General features: G+C 41.8%; 1 protein-coding gene across 15 annotated transcripts in view; it reads right to left on the bottom strand.

Moving 5' to 3' along the window:
• The window catches only part of IPCEF1 (interaction protein for cytohesin exchange factors 1), a 215,816-nt gene that overhangs the window by 18,911 nt on the left and 178,931 nt on the right, over positions 1-17,974 (bottom strand). For 13 of the 15 annotated variants that reach the window (XM_049653131.1, XM_049653130.1, XM_049653141.1 and 10 more), the window contains one exon: positions 5,566-13,754. In XM_049653131.1, the coding sequence (XP_049509088.1) occupies positions 13,548-13,754 (207 nt within the window). In that variant the 3' untranslated portion in view covers positions 5,566-13,547. Of the gene's footprint in view, positions 1-5,565; positions 13,755-17,974 lie in introns of those variants that run through there. The other 2 variants (XR_007462598.1, XR_007462597.1) reach the window with 2 other exon arrangements.

Here is a 17,974-nt window from a genome sequence, read left to right on the forward strand (position 1 = left end):
TTCTAACTTGTGAACAAGGTATGTCTCTCCAGTTATTTAGATTTCTTTGATTTCTTTCTTCAGTGTTTTTTACTTTCGAGCATATAAGTCCTATCTATACATTTTTGTCAGATAAACACCTAAGTATTTCATTTTTTGAATGATTATAGATGGTATCCTATTTTTAATTTTAGTATCCATGTGTCCATTGCAAGGATATGGAAATACAACTGATTTCGTGTGTGTTCATCTATCCTAAACCCTGTGATTTTGCTGAACTCCCTTACTAGTTCCAGGAGGTTTGTGTTTGTCTTTTTGTCTTTTTTTTTCTTAAGATTCTTTGGGATTTTCTACACAGACAGTCATGTCATCTGCAAAAAGGGGAAACTGTATTTTTTCCCATGTGATCTGTAGGACTTTTATTTCCTTCTTTTGTCTTATCACACTGGCTAGCACCTCCAGCAGTTGGGAATAAGAGTGGTGAGAGTGAACATCTTTGTCTTTTTCCCAGTCTTGGAGGAAAAGCATTCAGTCTTCCACCATTAATTATAATATTAGCTATGGGGGTACCTGCGTGGCTCAGTCGATTAAGCGTCCAACTTCAACTCAGGTCATGATCTCCCAGTTCACGGGATTGAGCCCTGTGTTGGGCTCTGTGCAGACAGCTCAGAGCCTGGAGCCTGCTTCAGATTCCGTGTCTCGCTCTCTCTCTGCCCCTCCCCACTCACACTCTGTCTCTCTCTCTCAGAGATAAACATAAAAAAAATTTAAATAATAATAATATTAGCTATAGATTTTTGGTTGAATTCTCTCTCAAGTTGAGGAGGTTCCCATCTATTCTTATTTTGTTGAGAGTTTTATTATGAATAGGTGTTGAACTTGTCAAATGAATTTTCTGTATCAGTTAACATAATCATGTGAGTCTTCTTTAGCTCATTGATATGATAGATTTCTTGATTGATTTTAAATATTGAACCAGCCTTGCATCCCTAGAATAAACTCCACTTGGTCATCGTACATACTTCTCTTTATATATTGCTGAACTTTATTATTGCAAGAATTTCAAATCTACATTTATGAAAGATATTGGTCTATTTTTTTTCTCCCGATTTTATCTGGTTTTGGTAGTAGTGTGACAGCAGTCTCAGAAAGCAACCTGTTCCCTCCAACTTTTGGCTCTCTCCACCAAACTTCAATCCTAACAGTCCCACAGGCCCTGTTACTTTGCTTGTTCTTTACACGAGCCTCATCTGAGGTCCTTTGAGCTATCAACTAAGTATGACTTTATCTCAACCCCAATTGTGAGCCAGTTCTTTTTCATGTGTTTTTAAGTTCTGTTCAAGTAAGTGGTGGGTTTAAATTCCCTGAACTTACTCTGTCCAGAGTGGAAAACTTGCAGCCAGAATAACACAGTCACATTTCGAACAGAGCAGAACACCTGGTCATTAATATGTACGTACACATATGCATATATACCCACAGGTATAATATATGTTCAATGGAAAGTACGTTAATATTTATTTTGATGACTTTTCTACAGGAAGCCAAATTGCCTGTTTCATTAATACAGCTTGTATTTTTCTGACTTAATGCTGTCCCTTTGTGTCTCAGACTAGCATACCTGGTCCCTCTGTTCTGCTCCATCTATAATCATACCTCAAAATCCAGCTCAAACCTCCCCTCCCTTCTAAAGCCCTCCTTCACTGCTCCAGGACATAGTTTTCTCTTCTTCATCTGCACCTTTTATAATTATTGTCTGTGATATACATTTGACAATGAATTTATTCTTCTCCGGGACGGGAGGCAAAGATTAATAAGAAAGACTAACACCACTATCTTCACTTGTATCAGCCCCTGAAGGGCAGTTTGAATAAAACGCTGAGAGTATCTTTTAAAGAGGCAGATGAGAGGCGCCTGGGTGGCTCAGTTGGTTGAGCGTCCAACTTCGGCTCAGGTCATGATCTCACGGTTCGTGGGTTCGAGCCCCGCATCAGGCTCTGTGCTGACAGCTCAGAGCCTGGAGCCTGCTTCAGATTCTGTGTCTCCCTCTCTCTCTGACCCTCCCCCACTCATGCTCTGTCTCCCTCTGTCTCAAAAATAAATAAACATTTAAAAAAAATTTTTTTAAAAAGAGGCAAATGAATTGCACTTGAGTCTGGGAGGGCCTGATGACCTACTAGTAAGCATTCATCAGCTATTTTCATTTCTAAGAAAATTGAATAAATGTACTTCCTGCTCTTTTTTCAATAAAATACAACTAAATATTGAAAACAGAAAAACAATAGAGAAAGTTATTAAGTTAAAAGGCATTAGTGAAAAGATCCATAAAATTGACAAATGTCTACCAAGGCTGACAAAGAAAAAAAGAGAAGACAAATTATCAATATCAGGAATTAAACAGGAGTTATCAGTATAAACCCTGCAGACATCAAAAAGATGATAAGGAGATATTATGAACAACTCAACCTAAATAAATTTAGCAACATAAATGAAATGGACAAATTCCTCAAAAATGATAAACTATCACGACTTGTCCAATATGAATAATTTGTATATGTTATACTAAGAAAACAGAATTTGTTATTTAAAAATTCCCCCCCCCAAAAAAGATGTCTCCAAGCCCAGATAGTTTCACTAAAGAATTCTACCAAACTTTTAAAGAATAAATAACACCAATGCCACACAATCTCTTCTAGAAAATAGAAGAGAATATTTCCCAATTTGCCTTCCTACGATCACTGTAAATATAAATGGATTAAATTGTCCAGTCTACAGAGTAGCTAATGGGGAAATAATAAGATCCAGCTTCATGGTGTCTACAAAAGACTCACTTTAGCTTTAAGGATATAGTTTAGCTACATAGTTGAAAGTGAAGGGATGAAAATACATATTCCATGCAAATGGTAACCAGAAGAGAGCATGTATGGATATACTTACATCAAGACGAAATAGAGTTTAAGTTAAAAACCATCAAAAAAAGACAAAGAAGGTCAGTATATAACGATAAAGTGTCAATCCGTCAAGAGAATATAAAAATTATAAATATATATGCCCCCCCAAATTGCTTCATAACAAAATGCCATAAAGTGGGAGACTTCTAAACAACAGAAATTTATTTCCCATAGTTCCGGATGCTGGAATTTCAAGATCAGGGAATGAGCATGGTTCAGGTGAGAGCCCTCTTCCTGACTACACACTCCTGACTTCTTGATTTATCATCACATATTGGAAAGAGAGTGAGCTACTGCCCTGGACTCTTCTTAGAACACTAATCCCACTCATGAGGGCTCCACCTTCGTGACTGCATTATTTCTCAAAGGCGCCACCTCTTGTCATCACCACACTGGGGACTAGATTTCAACATATGGATAGTTTGCGATTTTTGAGGAATTTGTCCGTTTCATCTATGTTGCTAAATCTATATGAAACGTTCCGTCCACCTTAGTGATGTTATGTGGGACCCCATACATCAATCAAACATTCTATGAGCCATGGAATGGTAGTGTTGGCTGAGGAACTGTAGAAAGGCAAATCCACGTGTGGATACTCGTCAATCCTAGTTGGAATGAAACGTTGCCTTTTCCCAGGTTGAAGGGGTCCAACCTTATCAACTTACCAACAAGTATTTGTTAGGTTTCCTCAGATCCTGGTACCTTTTGGGGACTCAGCATTGGTTTTTGTTACTAATGGACTAGATATTCAGCAGCAGCAGCAGCAGCTTTCAGCTTGATGACAAAATGCATGTTCTGGGGCCCATGATTAGCCTCCATCTCTGTAACCATTGTTTCTCTGCTCATGAGCTCACTGCACAAGCTCTGGAGTAGTCAATGACAGAGGCTAGTATACATCAACTGGCTGACTCACATTGTCCCCTTGGTTACCTAGTACTTCTTTTTTTCATTTTTTTTTTAATTAAATGTTTATTTTTGAGAGACAGATTGCAAGAGGGGAAGGGGCAGAGAGAGGGAGACACAGAATCTGAAGCAGGCTCCAGGCTCTGAGCTGTCAGCACAGAGTCTCACACGGGGCTCGAACCCATGAAGCACAAGATCATGACCTGAGCCAAAGTCGGCTGCCCAACCCACTGAGCCACCCAGGCGCCCCTGCTTAGTGCTTCTTCTAAAATGATGCTCTTTGATGGGTATTAACATTTAAGGCAAAGATCAGATCTTCACATATTACGCCCACTCTTATGGGTAGATTCTCAAGTCTCGCCCCCAGACCTCCTTGTCCTTATTTTCCTTGGGCCACTTCTCTCTCCACACAAAGTAGATGACCTGGTGCATTGCCTGAAGCTCAGACTCCTGGGAGGTTTTCCACTCACCAGTGGCTTTTAGAAAGTGAAACTTTGGGCAGGAACAGTCATTTCTGGCTAGAATTCACATGTCAACTCAACCCATTAATGACTTAAGTTCAAGCTTTTTCTTCTTCTATCTGACAGAGAACTCCCCCAGGAAGTCAAATGCGTGAACAGAGTGAGAGGTAATGATGCAATACTGGCAAGTGGCTTCCGTGCCTGAGTCGTTTGTTCATGCAGTGAATTACTTCTGCACCACCCTAACTTAGGTCTATTAGTACCCACTTCATAATGTTTAGTTCTGGCTGCAAAGTTAGCTCATACTCCATGGTTAGACACTCTACCACAGTTAGGATCTATGAGGGCTAAATACCATTCCAGAAACTATTTTTTTTTTAATGGTGACTCTTTATTGCAAATGGCAGGGCCTTGGTCCAGTGACTCTCATATTACCACAGCCTCTTCCTGCTACAGAGACCATTCTTGTTCTGGGCCACACTCAAAACTAGAAACTTCCCATGTCAGTCACTGAACAAGGCCAGAACAATCTTCACAAGTATAGAATATTTTGCCTTAAAAACTGAAACAGGCCCACCAAGCATAATGTTTCCTTCTTACTGATAGAAGTGCAAGATACAGTAACTTTTCCTCTACTTTACATGACATGTCCTTGCCTTCCCCAGGCTATCAGGCCCCTAAAGAGTTCGCATATTTGGTAGGCTCCTGAATCTCTGTAAGGTTTATCTCTCACTCTCTGAATCCTTGTCTCTAATCATAGCCTCCAGAGCACTTGCTACCTCTTGCTCATCAAGTCCTTACCGTTTATTACATGATATTATCAATAGAGTGGACTGACGTGTTGTTCTATGGAACATCATGTTATGTCCTGTTTCAATGGTCCACTGTCAGAGGAGGGAAGAAAATGCCTTAACTTTTTTACTGTTTTGTGACATAGAGCAGAATTAATATAGACCTAGAGCAAGGCCATAAGTGTGTATGGTCACTCATCACATAAAAACATGAAGTGCCTCTGACCCTCCTTCATGATGGATGTTGGAAAAAACATACTTACCTAGCCAAAGTCCATGTACTTGAGGCTGTAATCTGCCCTAGGAAAGATACCACATACAACACAGCAGCTACAATTGGGGTTCTAGTCTGGTTAAGTTTGCAAGAATCCAGTATAATTTGTCATGATCCATCATGGTTCTTCAGGAGTCAAACTGGTAAATTGGTATGAGTTGGGACCACTCACCTTATATTCTTTTTATTTCAAATTCTTTTTAATGTTTTTATTTATTTTTGAGAGAGAGAGAGAGAGAGAGAGAGAGAGAGAGAGAGAGCATGAGTGGGGGAGGGGCAGAGAGAGAGGGAGACACAGAATCAGAAGCAGGTTCCAGGCTCTGAGCTCATGAACTGCAAGATCATGACCTGAGCCAAAGTCAGATGCTTAACCAATTGAGCCACCCAGGTGCCCCAACCTTGTATTCTTAAAGTCTTTTAGGGTGACACTAATCTGTCATTCCCATTGCATAAAATATTGGTTTTTATTTACTATCTTTCCTAAAGGAGGTAGCTTCAAGCCTTTTATTTGGCCTCTCTTACCACAATAGCTTTTAGAACCAGCATAAGAGTTCTTCCAGCCACTAAGTATGGCCATTCCAATTATATATTCAGAAAACAAAAGATAAAGGCCATTCATCACTTGACTTGTATATGCCCCTACCCTACCCTAACACAGTGGCCATAATATTTGGGGATGGTTCCTAAGAATCAGCAACTAGTTAGGTCCCATATCCAATTTCCTTTGAAAATATATGTACTGTATATTGTTGGCTTCCTGTATATCTTGTCTCTTCTATAGAAAAGGCATTTTCTATCAGCAATCTCCAAAGATCTGGTCAGCACCAGTTCCAGGCTGTCATTCTGACCTTGCTGCCCATGACAGTAATTCTGACTACCTTGCTGATGACTGTTAAGTGCTGCCATCTGGCCCCAGCTAGTCATGGGCCAGGGCCACCCCGGTTGGGGATGGGGAAAATAACCTCCTAGCTTAGGCAGCTCTCATTGAGCTGAGAACAGTTCTCTGGAAATGGGGGATGCTGTTAGCTACAAAACCTCATAGCAACTGGGGAAGGAAAGATCTGGTCAGGTGAAGCGTCCTGGGCAGGCATCCGCTGCGTCCACAACAATAACCTCTGGCATTAGGATAACAACTAGCTAAATACCCAGGCGCACTGTTTTCCTGGGAATTTTGTCCCTTCTCTACACCTCCCACTCTAGACAGAATTGCCAAGACAGACTGAGTGGAGATTTCAGTGTTGGTAGAGTGTTTATTACTTCCTAAAACATATGACTAGAAAAACTAACAGACCAGCATCCTAGAATTACCTATAAATACAGGTTTCCTTGTTTGTTCATTTGGTTTTTGTTTAAGAGAAAAGATGAATGGTCAGATTGTGATTTACAAGGGCCAGGACCTCTAAAAACTCTGTGCTTGTCAGAACATTTGAACATCAAAAATACGTTTGAACATCTGCACTCACAAGAGTCTCTTTATCCTGTGACTTGGCCAAGCCCTCGGTCAGTCTGACATGGCACAGGGCAGCTCACAAACCCAAGAATATGAAGTCTAGATATCTTTTGCTTTATGATTCTTGTTGCTCAAAAGTGACTAATGCTTTGTCTTAAATGCAGGCATTATTAAACCCTGATCTGATTGTTAAAATACTGTTACCTGTTACATCTGGGTACATGTGATTTTAAAAGCTAAGACTTTGGCGGGGGGGCAGGCTGGGACCCCTGGATGGCTCAGTTGGTTAAGCCGCCAACTTCAGCTCAGGTCATGTCTCGCGGTTCGGGTCCATGAGTTTGAGCCCCACGTTGGGCTCTGTGCCAACAGCTCGGAGCCTGGAGCCTGCTTTGAATTGTCTCTCTGCCCACCCCCACCCCCCCAACTAGTGCTCAGTCTCTCTCTCTCAAAAATAAACATTAAAAAAAATATATTTTTTTAATGTTTATTTATTTTTGAGACAGAGAGAGACAGAGCATGAACGGGGGAGCATCAGAGAGAGAGGGAGACACAGAATCTGAAGCAGGCTCCAGGCTCTGAGCTGTCAGCACAGAGCCCCACACGGGGCTCGAACTCACAGACCACGAGATCATGACCTGAGCCAAAGTCAGAGGCTCAACTGACTGAGCCACCAGGTGCCCCTAAAGAAACATTTTTTTAAAAAAAACCTAAGACTTTTGTTTTCTCCTCATAAAAATGGAATTACCTTTCTTATGTGAACACATTTTAATGAAATCAAATTCAAGTCGCATAGTATGACAAAGAACTTTCATGCCTGTGCTTAAAACTTAGAAATCTAGAATTTCTGGGAGAAATCAATGGTTCAGAAATTGATGGGACTACACAGGCTATTTGAAAATGGAGGCTTGCAGTAGGCAGAATGGTCATCTCCTAATCACTGGAAATTGTGTGTGCACCCCAAAGGGGGAATCAAGGTTGCAGATTGAAGTTACATTGCTAATCAGCTGGCATTAAAATGCAAAGAGTCTCCTGGATCAATCAAATGGACCCAATGTAATCACAAGGGTCCTTAGAAGCAGGTGTGACTAGGAAGAAGCGTGCACAGAGATACGATATTGCTGACTTTGGAGATGGACGAAGAGAGCCAAGAAGCAAAGAATGTGGGGGACCTGAAGAGGGAAGGGAATGTATTCTCCCCTGGGCCTCCAGAGAAACATAATGTTGCCAACACCTTGATTTTAGCCCAAGAAAGCTAAAATCTGGCCTCCAGAACCATAAGAAAACACATTCTTTGAAGCTGCTAAATTTGTAATAATCTGTTACAGCAGCAATAGAAAACTATAAGATTGTTCTAGAAATCAAGAACACACCGTACATATGCCTTTTGCTCATCCCTTTGGTCTAGAATAATTTTTCCCACTTCTATGTGGGAGCCTAGACATAATTGGTGGTAGCCCAATGGAGAAAACAGAGGGAAGGGCTGAACATGCGAAGTGAGAACTGGGAGAGTGGGGGCGAGGGGGGGGAATAACCCTTTGTGTAGACAGCAATTAAAGATGTGTGAATCCAGTTCGAACACAGGTGAACTTCCTCCCTTCAGTGATCCAAACTAAAGGCAATTTATTATGCTATTTCAATATTTGTTCATTTCTCCCAAAAACAGCTTACATGTTTTAGGGAACATATGTGCCACAGGTCTTAATTTTTATGATCTGCAAATTTTAAAAATTCTCTGAATAAAGTGTGAGTGCCTAACAATGTAACGTTTTTTTGTGGACCAACAATTTTGAAAAAATACATATTTTTACTAACAAGCCTGTAAGGTAAGGACCACTGGAGAATAACCACATCTGTTATTACTGAAACAGATTTTCCAACACAATTAAATGCTTTGAAAATAAGAATAGTCTAGAATCAGTTATTCTTATGATGGCCACCAGAGGGCACTATAACCTTTACAGAAACTAAAAGCCCAGTCCTCAAACCCTTCCAGGGGAGCTTGTTCTTGGAGGAAGCAGCACAGCAGGGCAGAAAATGAACACAGTAGTAGATTTCGATATTTTTCCCATGTCATTTTACTAGATATATTTTCTTTTGTTTTTATTTGTATCTTACAAGTCACTCTCAAAAAACAAAGCAGAAGAAATGAGCCGTGCCTCTTTTTTTGTGTTCAAAGAGGATAGGTGACAGAGAAGGAAAGCACAATGACATTGAAGGTGTCATTTCCACATTATCATCTTGCCCCAAACACCATGCAGCACTAACAGTCACATCCCCATCATGCAAGGACATTAAAGTCTACGGTGACTAAAAATTCTGGTTTTTATTATGGGATGCTAAATGTGTCCACGGGGCATGCTTCCCCTTTGGACGCAACATGAAGAAGTATCAATATAGTGCAGTTAAGTCTCACAGGAAGAGATACGGACAAACTTTGTTTTTTAACGGAGAATCATTTTTAATGTCTTCTGTGGTCTATGGTAGAATGGGGAAGAGTAAAAATGTGCAGAGGAAGCAGGGAAATTGCTTCCTGTCTCACAACCTAGAAGGACACAGAGCTGTCAAAATCCTGTTCAGAGAGAGGAGCTTTCTGTGACGGCTAGAATTATTCCTGCTCCCTAACCCGCTTCATATGGGTTGTTAAAAATCAGTTTCAGGGGCTTTCCTTTTTCATTACATATTACAAAACCCTAGCAGGGTGGCCACCTGACATTTCTAGGACTCGATTTCTCTTGCGAGGTAAGTACACAAAAAATTAGAAGGAAAATAAATTGGACTCTCAAATATCATATTCTAATAGACTGAAGAAGAGATATACCCTAAAACGAACCAAAAGTTATTGGTTATTTTTAACACACTGGCCTGTTTTGGATGGGCATCCTCTGGACCTAAATTACCCACATCTTCTGCATGGCTTTGTATCAAAATGCTGCAGGAGAAGAAATTGGGAGAGGAAGGCTGAGGGCCTAACCCCGAGTCACCAGACTCCATCTCCGACTGGCTTTTAAAGGAAAACAAATGATCTCCATTTCTTCAACCACCTCTTTCATCCGCGGATCTCACAGCACCCAACAAGCATGGAAGTTACAGAAGGAAGGAAAAGGAAGCACAGTGATTGGGTCACACCCCAACTCATGGTCAACCCAGCAGTCGGTTGCTGCAGGAAGGACAGCAGCCCCTCAGCCCTGGGGAAGAGACCGTGCTCAAGTAAAAGAGCCTCCCCTCAGGCTCCCAGCCGATGACTTCACAAAAGCCATCCCGGCCACCCCGGCAATGCATGCACACTGCACGTCACAGGGCTGGGGCCCAACAGTGACTGAGCAAGGAACCGGGAGAGAGAAGAATGAGAGAAATGGGAGGAGTTTCTTTCCTCCCTGTCAAAAAAGGAGGAGTGATAATCCACAGCCATCCCACCAAGACCACTGGGGAGGGAAAGGGAGGGAAGCCTGAAACACGCACACGTGCAAACAACAAAGTGCTACGTAAATATAAGGCTTGGGTTTCACACTGAAATCTGACTCCAAACATAATCTTTCTTAGGCTTCTGGGAGTCTTGGCAGTAATATATACCTTACAATTCTTCTTAGGTCTTTGATGCCAAGCTGAGATTGTGCCAGAACAAAGACTTATTAAAAGTAATAGACGCCCTTCAAGTGCGGGACCATTTGATTCAGTGCGTGCTGCAATGTTCCAGCCACGGAGGTATCCTATCAGGCACTAGTTTGGGTCTACAGGCTAACAATAGAGAGAAATGGTCCTCCACACAACCCCAAAGAGGAGTCCCATCCAGATCCTAATCCACAGCAGGTGCCACAGGTTTGGACCTGATTACACTCAGGTTCTCTGCTTCCTGAGCTGGCATGGCTCTGGGTCATTTCACAGCCTTCAGACCCTCCATCTACAGGAATGGGCAAAAGAGTTACCCTGTGAACCCCATGAAACTACCCAAAATCCATTTCAGAGATGACCTAACCCTCAGGAATAAACTGGAAGTAATCCAGTTTTCCTAATATCCTCTAAAACAACAACAACAACAACAACAACAAAAAGGCTGAGTTATTCGTAAACTGAGTGTCAGGGAAAGTGTCACCCACTCTTCCTGTCACTTCCCACTACCCTCCACTTTCTCTTAGTGGCCACAGCTGAAGCTGGGACCTCACAGAAGCAGCCCCTTACTTCCTAACACAAAGTAATGCAGAGTGAAAGTGTTTTCAGAGGGTGAAACACTAACCAGAAGGTGAGCCTGGTCTAGAAGAGAGGGGGCAGGACAGGGCAGTTGGATCTCACTTTCATTGGGGGACATTCTGCACAGTATGTGCTTTTAACAAAGCCAAAGCTTCTAGACTGACCTGACTTTGAAAAGTAACTAAAAGGTTTAATTCAGCAATCTCATGGACCTCTTTTGCCTTTAATTTGGAGTGCTCCTAAGGAATTTACCCTACACGGTCACCTAAGCGTGTATTCATGAAAAGCCAAAGCCAAAGTAGAGCACCGAGGTGTATTCACAAGCCCGGGCCAAAAGCTTCTGGGGCACCTCAATTTAGAAAAATTGTTTTGAAGTTTATAGGTTAGTATTTCAAGCCAAAGGAAAGAAGGTGGAATTATTAATTATTATGTCCATTATTATGTCTCCTTCTCTCAACAATCTGTTTACACTGTGAATCCTAAACAATTAACCTTCTAACAGCTGCTAATTGTAGAAATAATCAGTGATGATTCCCAGAGTAAAGACAGTAAAGCACTAGCCTCTCAAAGCAGGAGCTTCGGGGTCTAATCTGAGGACCTGTATGGTTGCGTCCAGAGCTGGGGCCAACAGAACATTCATGGGGGGCCAGGCCCCCTCTTCCAGGGAGTCCTTGGCCCAGCACACTCCACTTGGGATAGGTCCCCTTAAATGTTTACTGGGCCATAGGGACTGACAAAATCTTATGTCACTCTTACCTTACAAAAGCTTCTAGTACTCTGACTTGTTTCCTGTTTTTTTTCTTTCTTAATACGAGGGTTGTTGTTGTTTACAAAGTATTAACACTTCTGAGTAAAGCTTGAGGAAATATTCAACAACTATTTCCATCTAGTTTGCGGATAAAAAAAGATGGTTATTTCCACTTGAATGTCAAGCCACACTTTGACTCTATAAAGCACACTGTGTTAGCCTGACCATTTGCTAGGGGTAAGGCCAAACTGGGTTTTTGCTGGGTTGTGGTTATTCTTATGAGAAATATTCGTAATTAGTAATAAAACGAGTTCTCTTTAACAGACCCCAAAATTTCTATTAGACCTTAGACAAAAGACCACATTAGCTGTGTTTCATTTGGTTTAGGGCTTGTGGGCATAAATGGCATAAAGCTTACGAAGTTTATTCACTACAAGAAATAACCTAAGATGAAAATCCTTTTCTGGTTAAAAGAATGCCTGACCACAGATAGAGAAATCTGAGCACTCTGGGTTGAGAACGAGAGAGAGAGAAAGAGAAAGAAGCCAGAAAATGGAAGATTATTAACGCATGCCTCCATATTTATCCCACAAGATATCCTGAGCATTCCTCATACAGCATAGTGCAACATAATAACTCCAGTGAATCAACAGTATTCCTACTTTCTCAAGCAAAAAAGTATATACTTAGAGAATATACATTGAGCAAAATGTATAATTACCATCTTTTACAACACTAGTAATTTGACCTTCTATAAATATACTTAAATAACAAACATTATAGAGAGCTATTCACAGAGGACCCAAAGTGAGACATAAACATACAAAAATAAAATAATCATATTTTAACTCTTTTGTTGTTTTCATTGGGTTTTCTGGAGTCAGGATATCAAAACCATTCAGACACCAGAATCGTCTTGTCAATCTTGATCCTGGGGAAACTGGACATAAATTGACACTGTGCAGAGACACCACACCCAGGGACGAACGCAGCAAACATTCCCTGCTGGACTTATTTCTATCTCCTACAGTGGTTTAGAAAGGCTAGGAGGGAGTGGAGGTCTCAAAGTGTAATGAAACGTATTTCTGTAGCTGCTCTGTGGAAAGGAAACTTTAATCAGATCCCCCCCACCTGGGTAGAGTGTGGAAACATCAAGCTGTCCTTTGAGAGAGTGGGAAGACAGGGCACACCTCCTCCTCGGGCTCTCCCACACACCACTCGCTCTGAAGTATTTCTCAGCTCACGGAAAAGGCACCACCATTCTGGACCAAAGGCAAGAGATTTTGGTTCCACAACACCACAACTGTCTCGTTCCAGTTGCTGCCGTAAAACACATTCCTCCACTCAAAACATAAATGATTCGAAGAATTCAACTACCCAACCCAGTGGAATATGTACATCCTTACATTCTTCTTTTGGAAAACACAACACTTCTATGAATAATGATCCTTGGTAGAACGTGATCTTTGTCCATTAGAATCTTCGTCCCGCTGTCGTTCTCTTGAGGGCAAAGAACAGAATACACATTTCTCACATCCCACCTAAAGCCTAGCATAACCATGAGCTCCTAGGAGGGACACGGTGTTTGTTCAACTGAGCTCAATCCCTCCAGTCTCCATGTAAGCACTGCCACCGGAAGGAGGGCTCCTGTTGCCAACACAGTAGGTCCTCACCTAAGTCGCGTCTTTAGAGGAGTAGCCACTGCTTGAGGAATTGGTTTCAGTTTTCCTTTTAAGGAGAGCTCTCGCAACATCTTGAAGAGCTGCTCGGGGTACGATAAAAGGGGAGAGAATGTTGGCTTGTTCTCAGATAGAATTTCCAACATGGGCAGAGGAAGGTGGTTTCTCGAGTCCCTGGGGGGTGCCCTCGTGGGCAGACGTGGGGGCCCGCTGCTGCTGATAGATATCCTGGATCAGCAGGGTGTTCATCAACTTCCACTCCCTGTATTTTCTGGCTGTCAACTTCGGATCATCCAGCAACTGGTTAATCATGGCCAGGTCACGTTCTTTACACTGTCCAAGAAGGAAAAAAAAAAAAAAAAAAGGAGGGGGGTGGGGAGATGTAGTGAGTATTTTAATTTCAATAAACCCTCTTCAAATCTTTTACAAATACACATATACATTCGCCATAAAATTATCAAAGTGTTTTTACACATTAATATTCTAATCCGGAAGCCTAAGAGATATGACAGGACATCCATTTGCATACATTTGCCAAGAAGACGTTAAGTTCTCCTACCCAAGGGCCAGTAGAAGAACGTAGCCAGGATCTTCCACATGGATCTTCCCTCACCGACCCTTATTCCACACCTCGGTAATGTTTCTATCTCAGAGTGACCATTATTTCTTCTACAACTTACAACTGTATGATCATTTCATTGACCACCCAAACTTCACTAAGTAAAACAGGGATGTAGTACATTCCCTAAGACACAAGATGGCACAAAATATATCTTTATTAAATTATCTTCATTTTTAATAACTCACGTGCATGTATTTAGTTAACACACACTGAATAAAGATATAGACTACCTTTTTATTCAAAGAAAAGACTACTAGCCTCCCATCAAAACAGTGTGTGTTTCGATGATACTAATGGAACAAACGATCTATCTGCATTGTTTCACCCTGCCTCCTCTGTAACCAGTAACACACACGTCTGAAATGCCTGGGTCAGGTGAAGGGAGTGTTCTTTAGCCAAGGAATGAGAGAAAAATGAGGTGTAACAGCCTCCACGTTCAATAATGGTCGCTCAGTCCTGACAATTTTATCTCAAATCTATTCTTGTTTCCACCATCCATCTGACCATAATCCTAATCCAATTCATCACACCTGATGTGTCCCCGCCCCTAATCCTCACTTTAAATCCACCCTCCACGGGCCGTGCAGGACATCCACCCAGAATGCCGAGTCCTCTGAATGGTCCTCCTTCATGTCCAAGGTCCTATTTGAGCTCTATCTGTTGATCCCCACGCCCTTCTCATTTCCTGCTCTGTGTTGATGTGCATTCCCGCCCCCCTACCCCACACAATGCCAGTCCACACTCCGCGATGTTGTGCCACAGGCAGGACCTTCCATATCTTTCTTCTGGTGAACTCTACTTCCTGGAGTTGCCTTCACATGGAACACTTTCCAATCTTTCTTTACCGGATTTTACTATAACTCATAAATCTATACACACTTCAGGCATCCTGCTCTCCAGAAAATTTTCTCTGAACCCCTAAATGCACCGAGAAGCTTTATTTATGCTCTCATGCCTTCCAATGCTTAGAACTTAACATGTTATACTTAGATGTTCATGGATCTGTCACGCCACCTACTCTTAAGCTTCTTTTTTAGTTTTTTTAAATGTTTTTTTATTTTTGAGAGAGAGAGAGAGAGAGAGAGAGAGAGAGAGACGGAGCATGAGTGGGGGAAGGGCCGAGAGATGGGGAGACACAGAATCTGAAGCAGGCTCCAGGCTCCAAGCTGTCAGCACAGAGTCCAATGCGGGGCTCAAATTCACGAACTGTGAGATCATGACCTGAGCAGAAGTCAGACGCTTAACCGACTGAGCCACCCACGCACCCCGTATTCTAAAGCTTCTTAAGAAAATCGACATTTTATTCATTCCTGTGTGTCTTGCACACAACACAATGCCAAGTGCCAGGGAGACAGTCAATACATGTTTATTTTAAACCAATCTTTCTGCCTATCCCCAGGCCACCATGCGTGTAGCTAAAAATTCACAACCAGAATCAGGGGTTGTAGTTCAAATTTATGACCACTGCCACTAAGTGCCTTTCACTACTATCCATTAGTCATATTTTCCTACCCCTTTTTTCTCCCAATCTCCCAAATTACTATTTCAAAACCTTCCATCTCTTCCCAAATCTCCTTCCCTCCCCCACCCTCCTTTGCAGCTGAAGACCTTGTTTTCTATTTTTTTTTTTTTTTGAGGAAATGGAAACGATCAAAAGAACACTTCTCCCAAGTTCCTACTGCCCACTCCCTATATCAACACAAGCACATCCCTGCCTTCCTTCCCGTTCTTTTGGATAAAATATCTGTGCTCCTAGCAAAGGCCAGTCTCCACTTGTGCACTGTCACCCACTCCCTCATACTCAAGAAACCCACTCTGGCAATTCTCCCTTCTTCCCTGTGACTCATTAACTTCCCATCTCTACTTGATCATCATGTGTGCCGTTACCTCTCCCATCTTCAAAGCCTTCTCTCAAGCCCACATCCCTGCTCCAGCAAATGGTCCACTCTTCACCTTGTCTCCAATGTCCCCTTGACCATTCTCTCATAGAACCACACCCATCACGGTTCAACCCGAACTCCTCTTGCTCAGGCCATCAGTGACCTCCATGTTGCTAAATCCAGTAACTATCATTAACTTACTTACCAACAGCATCTAAAACTATCGGCTCCTCCTTCTTAAACACTTTCATCGCGTCATTTCTGTGACACATTTTTCTCATCCCCAAAATGGCCATTTATTCTAAATCTCTATTGCTGATTCCTCATTCTAGTCCAATCTCTTAAGATTGGAGAGCTCCAGAATCTCAGCCTTTAGCTGCCTCTGTATGTACATCCACGTTCTTGGTAATCTCATGTCTCCCATTCTCCCTAGGCACTAAGGGTCACAAATTTATTTTGCAAGCCTAATCTCTCCCCTGAACTTCAGACTTGTTTGTCTACACCCCCTCTTCTGCAGCTCCACCTGGACGTGAACGGGGCATCTCAAATGTAACACGTCCAAAACGAGGCTCCTATTATTCTCTAAGTGTCCCACCCACCCCAATTTCCAGTACACACTGAAACCTCTTCCCGCCATGGCCTTTTGCAAAGCACCCAATGGCAATTCCACGTTTCCAGTGGCTCGGGCCAAACACTGGAGTCACCCTTGACTCCTTCTCTCACTGCCAGTCCACCAGCAAATCCGGAGCTCTACTTTCCAAATATGTCAAACTACAGCACACCTGTGTTCAGAACCTTCCAAAGGCTTCCTATCTCACTGAGTTGAAGTTAAGGTATTAGCAGTGGCACTAAGGCACTAGGTGATGGAATCCCCCATTGCCCCTCTGAGCTGTTCTCCCTGTGCTCCAGCCCCCCAAAACACTCCGGCCAAACGACCTCCTTGCTCTTCCTTAAGCCTCCTAGGCATTCCCGGACCAAGGCACTTGCATTTTTGTTCTTTGCCTGTAACATTCTGCCTCAGATAGCCTCAAGACTCACTCCCTTCTTTTCAGATTCTACTCAAATTTCATCTTTCAAAAAGGCTTTTCATGCCTTTCCTAATTAAAACTCAATCCATCAGCACCCCTCACCCCCACTTCTATTCTCTATCTATCACCACTTAGCGTACTATAAAATTAATTTATTTACTTAGTTATTTTTATTTTCTCCTCTACCTAAACATAAGCTTCTTAAGGAAAGGGATTTTTGTCTCGTATGCCCACTGTGAGACCCCAAGTGCATCAAAGAACGGTTCATATGTGGTAGACATTCACTAAATGCTTGCTGGAAAAAGAAAGAATATATGAAATAAAATGTGAATGAATAATTACCCATTTGCTTTTAAATCTCTTTTTTTAATGTCTGTTATTTTGAGAGAGAGAGAGAGAAGAGAGAGCACAGAGGAAGGGCAGAGAGAAAGAGAGAGTTCCAAGCAGACTTTGCACCGTCAGCACAGAGCACAGCACGGGGCTCAAACTCACCAAGCACAAATCGTGATCTGAGCCAAAATCAAGAGTTGGATGTTTAAGTGACTGAGCTACCCAGGCGCCTCTGCTTTTAAATCTTTTTTATATCGTGAACTCTATTTAGAGCCTAAGGAAATCCTCTCCATAAACAAAACAAAAATGTTTATATGTATGTGTGTATTTTATATACATATTATTTATTACATATGTCCTATTTGTTTACATATAAATATATAGATATTTATATCTATACATTTGCATGTCGTTTTAGAGATTCTAGAACTGGTAGCATTTATTCGATCCAAATGAGGGATCTGGTTTTAGATGATCACAAACACTGGCACAAAAATGTATTATTTGTTCTTCACGCTTTAACTTATGTTTTACTTGGGGCATTTTACTACATTTTGCTTCTTTTTTTTTCCCCTGTTTTCTTGAAATGTGGATCTCCAATAAAGTACTATGTACATAGTAGTCTGAGTGGTAAGATTTATAATTCTGAATCAAGAGAGCAATAATGTGGTGACAGATGGAGGTTAAAATATA

The sequence above is a fragment of the Panthera uncia genome, assembly GCF_023721935.1.
Source record: "Panthera uncia isolate 11264 chromosome B2 unlocalized genomic scaffold, Puncia_PCG_1.0 HiC_scaffold_24, whole genome shotgun sequence".
In the NCBI taxonomy this organism is placed as follows: Eukaryota; Metazoa; Chordata; class Mammalia; order Carnivora; family Felidae; genus Panthera; species Panthera uncia.